Source organism: Sphaeroforma arctica (genome assembly GCF_001186125.1).
Source record: "Sphaeroforma arctica JP610 unplaced genomic scaffold supercont1.775, whole genome shotgun sequence".
Taxonomy (NCBI): Eukaryota; class Ichthyosporea; order Ichthyophonida; genus Sphaeroforma; species Sphaeroforma arctica.
Window position 1 is genome coordinate 28,076 of NW_014039783.1, and position 11,016 is coordinate 39,091.

Sequence of the window (11,016 nt, forward strand, 5' to 3'; positions counted from 1 at the left end):
CTGTGCGAATATTCTACAATATCTCAAATACAATCTCTCATGAATTTCGAAATTCTCATGAAATATAGCGCTCCAATAATTTACAGGAAATATACCAAAATATACCTGAATATTTATTAGGGCTATATTTTCTCAATATTTCTTTATGTTGGCCAATCAGGCCTTAGATTAGATGTTTCTCGAAAGAGTCAAATCCCAAAGAATTATCAGAATGTTTGGAAATTTCCATTGGCTTCCTTCAGGCCTTCGAAGTAGACTTCTGATGTCATATTTTTGTACACGGCTATGTCTGAGGCAAAATAGCGTCCAAATATGGGTACTAAATTGTCCGTCTCTAAGCCAATCATATTTACCAGCTGGGCCAAAGGGGCAATTACCAGTAAAGAATGTGTAGGGGATCCGAGTGGTTGTTTTATCCTTTGGTTATTGTTCACCGCTTACGTGTGGGTTTGTATGGTCTACTGTAAGTCCAGCGGACGTACGAATCTACGATACAAGCCCATATAGATATATTTAGATAGATATATATAGCACTGATATAGCGTCTAAGACAGTCACTGACGTTTATGTGTTCAAGTGTACAGTGAACATGTTTTCTATGCGTGTGCTATGGAGCCGTCTGCCAAGCGTGACTGGCGCTTTGACAGGTACGGTGCGGTAACTTTAGTGTTCACATCTCTTACTTGCATCACTTGATGACGCTGACACGAAAGTCCAGAGACTTAGGTGTCCGTATCACTGAATGACTTAGATCGAAATTGCATCACTTGAAACGCAACACTTGCTGACATTAGGCTCGAAAGTGCCGCTAAAGTTGAAAACGACAGTCACGGCGACAAATTAGCTTCATATCAACTACATTAACTTAATATCGATTAAATTAACTTAATATTGCTCAAATCAGAGTCAACTACACGCACGGACTCTCTCCTAATCGGAGTATTTAGATAATGCACTTTAAAATCGTTGATATACATCTTTACGTATATACACTAGGATTTCTCATGTGATAGATTTCGGAGATCCTTACATATTTCTTCGCGTACATACATATACACATGGATATCTCACGTAATCGCCTCGCGTATAGTTTTGTATGCTCATTAAAATAACATGTATCTTTTCGTGCATATTACAAATACCTTTCACATGCGTATGCAATATTAAACGACATACAATTGCAACGTGCTCACTTCACTGGTGTAGTTCCCATGTAGTCTGACCACCCAAACGAACGACTAGTGCCATTGAGCGCATTCACACTATAAAATAGTACACAATAAGATCCTCGATACACAGCTTGCCTGCTTACATACGATCTACCATATATACATAAGGATATATATATATATATATATACAAAAAATGCCATTCCATTGCAATGTACTCATTTTGTCGCTGGATCTTGTTTCCCTACAGTACGGCCACCCTCAAGTCTGGCTCGTATCGCTCAGCGTGTCTCAGCGACCACTTTTCACTCGCGAGATACTAGCATTGACTACCCGGATGCTGGAGGATCACCCGAGTACAAGAGCATGTACCAGAGAAGTATCGATGTAAGTATTGCATACTTGTTATCTGCATTAGTATATATGAAATACGTACAGCCGTGCGCTAGAGGTCAAATGTTCTGAAATAACTGCAATGTGCTTCTGGATGCAGTACTTTCTATACCATCGCTTGAGGCTCTGTATACGCGTTTCCTCAGTTGATTCTATTCTCGTTTTGTGCTTATGTTCACCGCGTGAATATCTCATATATCTTGTATTTCCTGACTAAATATCGGTCGTGCTTGTAAGCAAAGAACGGGGCATAAAAGTCCCCATCACAAACTTGCGCTTACGTATGCACGCATGAAACATGAGCAGACACAAGAGAGGAAGTATATGAACACACTGTATATCAATCCTTCCCCCAAAATAATCAATGCACCAACAGGATCCGGACACTTTCTGGGGCTTAGCTGCTAAGAAGCATCTGTTGTGGGAACGTCCGTACGATATCACGAGCTCAGTCTTCCTGGAGGAGGGGTTCATCAGTTGGTTCCACGGAGGAAAGTTGAATGCCTCGGTACGGTACAGCCAGATCTGTTGTAACTTAAGTCACACGCATGTGGCATGTTGTTATATTCATATTCTTGTTATATGCATGTTATAATGTAAGCTTTGTAGATCAAGCAACAACCATGTGATATGTTACTATGCACTGTTGAGTGTAACTTCTCACCCGCTGTCATACACGTGCTAGTAGTTTGTGCTGAGCTTCTTATGCTTGTTATACAGTATATTTTCTTGCGTGCACAATTGCGTTTGAACATGTATGTGTTGTGAGAACCTCACGTGATATATGTCGTCTGTGAGTGTGTGTACCTATGTTCTTAGGTATCCAGGGGCGTTCAAGTGGAATACAATTACCAGATGCATACTTGCGAATACAATCGCCTCAGAGTTCAAGCACTTGCAAGCATATCGGAGAATTGTGCCGACGAGTGACCAGAGGTTTATCATATCAATAAAATTAAATTTCGGCTGATATCAACCGCAAATTGCACCGAATATTTTCTTACGCTTGGAATGATTCTGCCTGCAGGTTAACTGTGTGGATAAGCATATCAAATTGCGCGCGAATGCCACTGCCCTTATTTGGGAAAAGGATGAACCCGGTCAGGAAGAGCGAATCACTTACCACATGCTCTTGTCAAAGGTAAATGCGGCTTATAGATGCAGTGATAGCAGTTTAGAATACATGTGCACAACAACGGTGCATGCAGCCTGGGAGTATATACCACCAGAAACTTTGACTATGTCAAACTACTTTCATAATTTTATATTTTAGACAACCATGTATTTTCTGTTTATATAGAATCCGACACAAGCGGCCGGCCGCCAGGGAGATTGTTAACACATACAGATATACACACCGTGTTTTAAAGTGCACACGAACAATTATATAGAATAGAGACAGCACAGCTGCTCTAATTTATATTGCTTAGATTGTAAAGGCGGACACAAGGAGAGTAAAATTCATGTCCTGGTGCATGTATTGGATTGTGTTGAAAATGCGGTCGCCATGCTGTCTGCCGCGCTATCATTAAATACGGGCATGTGCATATCTTTATTTTGAAAGCTCAAACCTTCTATCCTTATTCTCGTTGTTGTGTACAGGTTTGCCGAATGGCCAACACATTGCGACGAGCGGGAGTGCGAAAGGTACAGTATCCATGCCGTAGAGTCCAATGTTTTAGTTGGACCTCTGGATATCTTACGCTAGCGTTGGATCCGTGCGTAACGAGATTGTCCTCACCCAACTCTCTCTCACGTATCACTGTCTTCCTTTATTACAGTACGATGTAGTGACTCTGTACATGCCCACCATGCCTGAGGCTGTATATGCGATGCTTGCCTGTGCTCGACTAGGAGCAACCCACAGCGTTGTCTTTGCAGGTGCGTGTGTATAATTGTTACGTTCTTTTTGCCTGGAATCGGTGTAAAACCGTGTGCTTATAAAAACACCCTAAAAAGGCCCCATTCACACGTGTTCTTGCTCGGTCATATCAGTCTATGTATTTGTATTTCGGGGCTGTGAAACATAGACGCATATTCACATCTTTACAAACATAATTTTACAGGTTTTTGTAGATACACACGCACACCAACACGTGTAGAAGATGCATACACACACACATCGCTGTACGCACTTGCACATATATATATCCACACGTGCTCGTTACTTGCCTATAATCCTATATTTTGTCTAACCCTTATACTTGTAACCCGTTTGCTCAGGTTTTAGCGCGGACGGTTTGGCAGCACGAATCAACAGTTCCAACTCGACTCACGTCATCACCGTCGATGAGGGTGTGCGTGCAGGCAAGATTCTCCCAATGAAGAAGACAGGTGAGTATATGTGAATGAGTTAATACATGTGTGCGTTACGCTAGCGTGACAACAGCACGCGTTCGGTGCATACATACATCCAGACAAAGTTGTACTGTTTTTATAGTCATATATATGCAGAAAAAAATCTAGTTATATAGTTATGAAGAGAATACTAGATGTACAAAATTATGAATAAGCATATACTATGCCAAAATGTCTAGCGAATTTCTCAAAATCTTCCAATTCACTATCCTCTCTGCAATAACAGTGGATGAAGCGGTGGCCAAGTGTCCCTCGATCAAACAAGTTCTGGTCTGCAAGCGTACCGGCAACCCGGTGCCCATGGGACCCATGTATGTGTGTCTCTGTGAATATATGCATGTCTATAGAGATTGTATGTCTCGATGTTTGGCAAGCGAGACAAACTTCCCATGCAATATAGTATGTGCATACTATATATACATATAGAAATATAATACGCACATGTTCGCGCATACACGAGGTTATACTTCGTCTCATCGCACAATATTTCCCTGATAATTGTGCAGTGATCTCGACATGAACCTGGAGATGAAGAACTCACGCCCGTATTCGACAGCCGAAGTGATGTCGTCGGAGGATCTATTATTTTTGCTGTACACGTCCGGATCTACTGGCGCTCCCAAAGGCATTGGTATGTGCTGCGAATATAAATGTATATATGTATGTATATTAATTAAATATGTAGAAGTTCCAAGTATGTATATACTTGTCATGTAATTTCTTCTTCTCTACACTGAGCGAGAAAAAACATTAAAAACCCCTTCTAAGAGTCATTAACGCCCTAGCAGTTCAATATATTTTTGCTTTCTTCCCTTTTTGTCATATACTGATTATATCGCTACATAACATTCTACACACAGCCCATTCGACTGCCGGATACTTGCTGTACGCCTCCATGACCCACAAATACGTATTTGGTAAGTTTGAATCATCGCCAAGGATTTTAAGGTGTTAGTGTATCAGTAATACAGATCGAATATGTATTTGTTTGTACATATTTATGATGTCAAGTGCATTGTCAGGCATGTATGTCAATAAGTATAGTTGTCAACCGTATCTTGTGCATGGAAAGTATTGGCTCTGTATCTGCGACGACCATGGACTGGCGATGCAAATTGTAGCTACATACCGGACAAAGTTACGCTTTGACATCTACATTTGTCTAACTTAACGCACAATGAGTATTTCAAACATAGCTAACCTCACCTTGTCTATGCTATATATAGACTACAAGGAGGGAGACGTGTTCGCATTCTTTGGTGACTTGGGATGGATTACTGGCCACTCATATGGAGTTTACGGTCCGCTCATGAACGGAGGAACGTCAGTACTGTTTGAATCTACTCCCGCCTACCCTGACTACGGTATGTCTCCCCTGGATATTAGGATTTATAGGTTTCTTGCTTAGTATTTTATGTATATTATTTTTATACGTGCACGACAAAAAAGGATGGTACATAGATTGTACACAATCTCAATCGGGGATTCGTAGTGCAAATGCCAGCGTGACTAAGTTCGTATCTTTATGTTTACATCTTTGTGTTTGGTTCGTAACAGTCAATCGCATATTCATAACATCGATACGAACATATTCTTATATAATCTCGTATCCATCCCAACCATCAGGGCGGTTCTGGGAGACAGTTGAGCGTCTTAAGATAAACCAGCTATACACCAGTCCCACCGCTATCCGTCTGCTATTACAACAAGGCGATGAATGGGTCAACAAGTACGATCTGTCGTCGCTTAAGACTCTTGGTTCAGTGGGTGAGGCTATCAATCCCGAGGCTTACAACTGGTACAGAGATGTAAGTTATTTTTAGAATGTTAGTCGCATTTTTCTTCTTCTAAATGCCAAGTATAGCAAGTCGTTTGTCTTATAGAATCACATGCAATAGCCTTTTTGATGTATCAGTATATATACTAAACGCATTCCCTCTGTATCGTGGTCCCTCCGTGTTTCTGCAGGTTGTCGGCAAAGGCAGATGCAGCATTGTTGATACCTGGTGGCAGGTAAGGGCTAAAACGTTTTTGGTTCTCTGTTCTTTTTTATAGCTATCGGAGTAGCCCTCCCAAGTGTTATACTTCTGGACAATCTCGTATCAATTGTCTGTTCTGTTTTTAGCCTGCCAGTTGGATGTTTGCTTTAGCTTAATGTTTACGGTGTATATATGCGATATCACTATCCGCATAGTGTAGTATATCACCTCCAAGAATGCTCCTCTCGTTGGAAACTTTAATCAGTTGTTGCAATTCATACTCCTGATTTTTACTTTGCTATTACATTTGACCTCATTCGAAAACATTTAGTCTCCTTAGAAAGTATCTAATGTCTGGTATTAACATTTTAAGCTTGTGAAAGAAACATTGACTTATAACCTCACATTTCTAAAAACTTTCATCAGACGGAAACCGGAGGAATCATGATTTCGCCATTGGCACACGATAAGGATACCAAGGTAAGCAGCATGAGTTAACAAACACATTTTTTTAGTGTGCAGTGCCTTGTGCGATACGTATTGGATACAGTTTGAAGGTAGCTTATTCGTTTGTGTATGAAGAGTGAATAAAATACTCGGGTTATAATATTTTATTTATTTGCGTCTGTACAAGTGAGGGCAGTTGTAAGGGAGTAATTAACCAAAACCTTAAACCTTAACCCAGGCCGGAGCTGCTACACGCCCATTCTTCGGAGTGATTCCTTCTATTCTGGACCCCAATGGCAATGAGCTGGAGGGTAATGATGTGGAGGGTGTTCTGGCAATCAAGACCGCCGGACCAGGTATGGTATTTGCAAATTCATTTTCCGGATAATCAATCACTGCGAGTCCCTTGCGCTGGATATTTGTGGTTACACGCGCATGTCATGATGGGATGTTCACGCCGGTTTGAAACATTGGGGGCGTGCTGTACTCCAATGTTTGCTGTCGTGCTATAACAATCAGCACCAGCGATGCCAAACAAAGTGTACCGATTACACACTAATACCGACTTCACTCGTCTGTGTAATATAGTCTGTCTTTTCACAATCGCCAGCAATGCCAAGCAGAGGTGCATTGTGTATCGATCACACGCTAATACTGGCTTCGCCCTTCTGGACTCTTAGGTATGGCCCGTACTATCTACAGACAGCACGAACGGTTCTTGGAGACGTATCTAAAACCGTTCCCAGGTTACTTCTACACTGGCGATGGTGCCAAGCGCGACAAGGATGGTCACATCTGGATCACTGGGTGTGTTTTTTGTGGCAATTGACTCAGATGATTGTGTGTATCTACATATACTCGCATACATCATTTCACGTGAACCAGTATCATCTTAAGTAGTAATAATGTAGTATTGTGTGGATGTGTATGGTTGTTTGAGGTTGTTGTCACTTTGATACTGCGCTAAATGTCTAGTTTGAATCTCCGCACTACCCCACATAAACCGTGCAACCCCGCCTTTTCACATGGTATATTCTTCTGTTCTATTCAACCACGTGCACACAGCATGCTTGCCCTCTTTCTATAGCACTAAAATCCTCCCCATTTCTTTCGTTGTGCACGGAACTCTCCTCTTCTGATCTCTACAGTCGCGTTGACGATGTACTCAATGTGAGTGGACACCGTATAGGTACTGCCGAACTAGAGGCAGAAATCAACAGCCACCCACTCGTCGCAGAAAGCGCGGTTGTCGGCAGACACGACGACATCAAGGTACACACGTTTTCTGATGCCTTCTAACGCACACTGGCTATACCTTAAAAACACACTATTTGTATTACACACTATTTGTTACTATAAGTTTTAGATGACTAAGTAACACGTCGAAATAGTCTATATGTTTGACCAAGTATATCGCAATTGTCATCTTCAGGGCCAAAGTGTGTTTGCATATGTCACACTCATGCAAGGCACCAAGCACAATGATCCTGCGGCCGAAGCAGATATAGTGACCGATCTAAAGAAAAGAATCTCGGCGAAGATTGGAGGGTTTGCACGCCCGGATAACGTTATCTGCAACAACGGTAAGAAGCTGATATTTGTACGAATCATGCTTGCCTTGTTGTCATTGTATTGGATTAGTAAAGATTTTGTCGTGATATAGGAACTAACCCCCGTGATATAGAAGTTCAATATATAAGGTGTAATAATAACACACTCTACAACTAAGGTGTAATGAGACTTGGCCTGAGCTCCAAAATTGACCTAAAATTGACGTCGATTTTTACAGATCTGCCGAAAACCAACTCCGGTAAAATCATGCGCCGAATCTTGCGCAAGGTGGCTGCAGGTGAATATACCGAAATTGGAGATATCTCCACTCTGAACAATCCCGATTGTGTTGCGAATCTGATTGAGAAGAGGAAGAAGATGGACAAGTAGGTAGGCTAACTCTTCGAAGAAAGAAACTAGTTGGGCAGCTGAAGAGGAGTGGAACGACGTCTGTCTGGACATATAACCAAGGCATACGACAAGGTCGCTCTCCCACGCCTATGGGAGCTATATTTATCAATGGCTACTCAGAGTATGAACCAAATACACCCTATCTCGAGATTCTAATTGAGAATGACAAACTGTAAAATTCGGACTTGAACATTCCTGTTTTGTGCCGAGAATTAATAAATCAGAAGCGAAGACAGTCGCACCCATAGGTCTAATGATCTAAATAAATTAGAAAATGACCATCTCGATGTGAGATTTGAGAGTATATTAGAAGCCTGGAGAGAATGAAAAGGTCTTGTCCAGCTTCCTATTTATGAGTCGCCGTCATTCGTTGTGAAGAGTTCCGAATCATGAATGTCAAGACGAGGTACATAACACGTATTTATATAGCACTCGAGGGCTCATAAATAACACTCAGAAATCTTACAGGCGTACACCGCATATACAGACACAGTCTCTCGATTGTTTATATGGAAAATAAGAGATTCTCGTTTGTGTCATCTGCAACCTGAACAACATAGAATGCTAGTCCCCAAACATCATATGCCACCGATGTCCAGGTTGTCCAAATATATCATCATACAGTATTTTCCTAAATACTTCTGTTCCCTTCTTCGTATTGCAAAGTTCTATGCTCGGCACAAAGTGTGGGTAGCACTGAATGTGTACGAGTTGTTGCTCAACGTGGCGAGTGTACAGGTTCGATGCCGTAAGGCGAGTGGTCATGCGGTATCTTGATGCTTGTGTAATATTGTAGACAAACAGACAGTAGCTATAGATGAATCGATAGATTATATGTGAAAACAAATCCCATCATAAGCAATGTATAAGTATCATATAGATAAATATATAACTATAGATGAATCGATAACTATGTATAGGTATATACATACAGATGCTCTAGATTAGTAGATATACATATATATATACCGGATATATACACCCTATGCATGGACATACTACTGATAACTGTTCTTTGTCATATGTGATAACTACTATTTATCACATACCACATCATAAGCAATGTTTAAGTTTCGCTTAAATCCAGAGCCAAGTTCCCCTCTAAATAGAATAGGACCCTGTACGAAGCGACGAATAGTGTATATACCAAGCGAAAAAATGGTTTATATATCAAGTGATGGGTAGCGTTATTTCAAGCGAAGGACAGTGTTATTTCAATCCATTATTTTAACAATATACGAATAAAGGGATGAATTTCAACTCGACGACCTTTATTTGTATTTATACGTAGTACCTCCTTGCATATATTTTCAAAATTCGAATAGATATAGTTGCGATATTGTACAGGAACACATACTTGAACGTTCCTCTTCATCAGCTATTCGGTTTAACAGCATTCCAAATGCACCAAGTAGCTTGTTGAGCACCTGCTAAAGATCTAAGCAATTACAACGAGAGGCATACCGCGTGTGCACGCAATGGGGGTGCGTATGGAGACAAAAATGATATGCTGCCGTGTCCATTATTTTACTATGTATTGGACAGTGACAAATAGCAACGGGCATATGTCAATACAGGCGTCAACTTCAACTCGACGACCTCTATTTGTATATATATGTAGTACATCCTTATACTTTCAACGTTCGAATAAATGCAGTTGCGATATTGTATCAAAGCACATACTTGAGCGTCCCTTTTCATCAGCCATTCGAATTAACTTCATTCCAATTGCGCCAAGTAACTTGTTGCACGCGTGCTAATGATCTAAACATCTACAACTAGAGACATATCGCGTGTATACACATCCGAGACTACAGCAAAAACTGTTCGATTAGGGCCTCGCAGGACTACTTCTCCGTTATAAGCATGCTTGTCATTCGGATAGTTTTTGATACTTCAGCCTTTGGCTTGCCCAGGGATTTTTTTCACGAGAGCCCCACGCTCCCAGGGACCTTAAGGTGTCCTTTTTGCTATCCTTACCTGTGGTATTTTTTGAAATACCTGTCGTTCCCCATTTTCCGATTCTCGGGCTTCTGGTCTCCACATTTGGCTCTTTGGCTACATGACTCTTCGGCATTCTCGTCCCTCGTCCACTCGTCTGTCGATATTACTACTCCTCGTCCTCTGGTATCAATGGCGGGGTCCACTCAATTTCCCGGAACTCCAGTCGTCAGGGTTTTTGTGGGCCTAGTTTTTTTTTACAGGGCCATCTCGGGTCCTTTGTTCCGGCAACCGGTCGTGGATAGCACAGGGTAGTCAACCAGCAGTGTGAATCCCTGAACGGGGTTTTTATACGACTTCGCAAAGAATTGCTAGCCCGGGGAATCGAACTCGGGACTTACCGAATACAATTCAGTGCTCTGACCACTGCGCTATCCAGCCTGTTGACACGCGCAACATTTTGATATATAAAACATAAAATTGTCAATCATATATGAATTCTACCATTTGTCGCTATTTTTACGAAAGTTCTACAAAGCTCATATTAAAGGCATTCACACAGTCTGTGACCTGGGCCCACTCAGAATTGCGCATGCGCTGGGCCTGTGCTGAACTATTTCTTATCGGAAAATAAAGTGAATGATTTTAGAGAGGCTTGGTAGTTTTGAACACTCAAAAGGTATTTATGATACGATGTAGAACACGAGTTTTCATGAAGCGATCTGTCTAGCTAGATGTTGGTTGCTATTAGGCTGATATATATATAT

The 11,016-nt window shown here is 41.3% G+C and overlaps 1 protein-coding gene and 1 pseudogene across 2 annotated transcripts; one reads left to right on the forward strand and one right to left on the reverse strand.

The window, feature by feature from the left end:
- Nucleotides 1-496: 496 nt before the first annotated feature.
- Nucleotides 497-8,670, forward strand: SARC_08527 (acetyl-CoA synthetase). The gene is made up of 19 exons (XM_014297497.1): nucleotides 497-647; nucleotides 1,420-1,556; nucleotides 1,939-2,070; nucleotides 2,590-2,703; nucleotides 3,165-3,209; nucleotides 3,344-3,443; nucleotides 3,786-3,896; nucleotides 4,147-4,231; nucleotides 4,427-4,551; nucleotides 4,781-4,837; nucleotides 5,147-5,284; nucleotides 5,547-5,728; nucleotides 5,889-5,933; nucleotides 6,326-6,379; nucleotides 6,585-6,702; nucleotides 7,027-7,153; nucleotides 7,495-7,618; nucleotides 7,779-7,929; nucleotides 8,136-8,670. Exons 1-19 carry the CDS (start codon nucleotides 590-592, stop codon nucleotides 8,285-8,287), a joined length of 2,055 nt encoding a protein of 684 aa, XP_014152972.1. The 5' UTR covers nucleotides 497-589; the 3' UTR covers nucleotides 8,288-8,670.
- A 1,947-nt stretch (nucleotides 8,671-10,617) lies between these two features.
- Nucleotides 10,618-10,690, reverse strand: SARC_30190 (annotated as a pseudogene). The gene has a single exon. The product of its transcript is annotated as a tRNA-OTHER (tRNA).
- Between the last annotated feature and the right edge of the window lie 326 nt (nucleotides 10,691-11,016).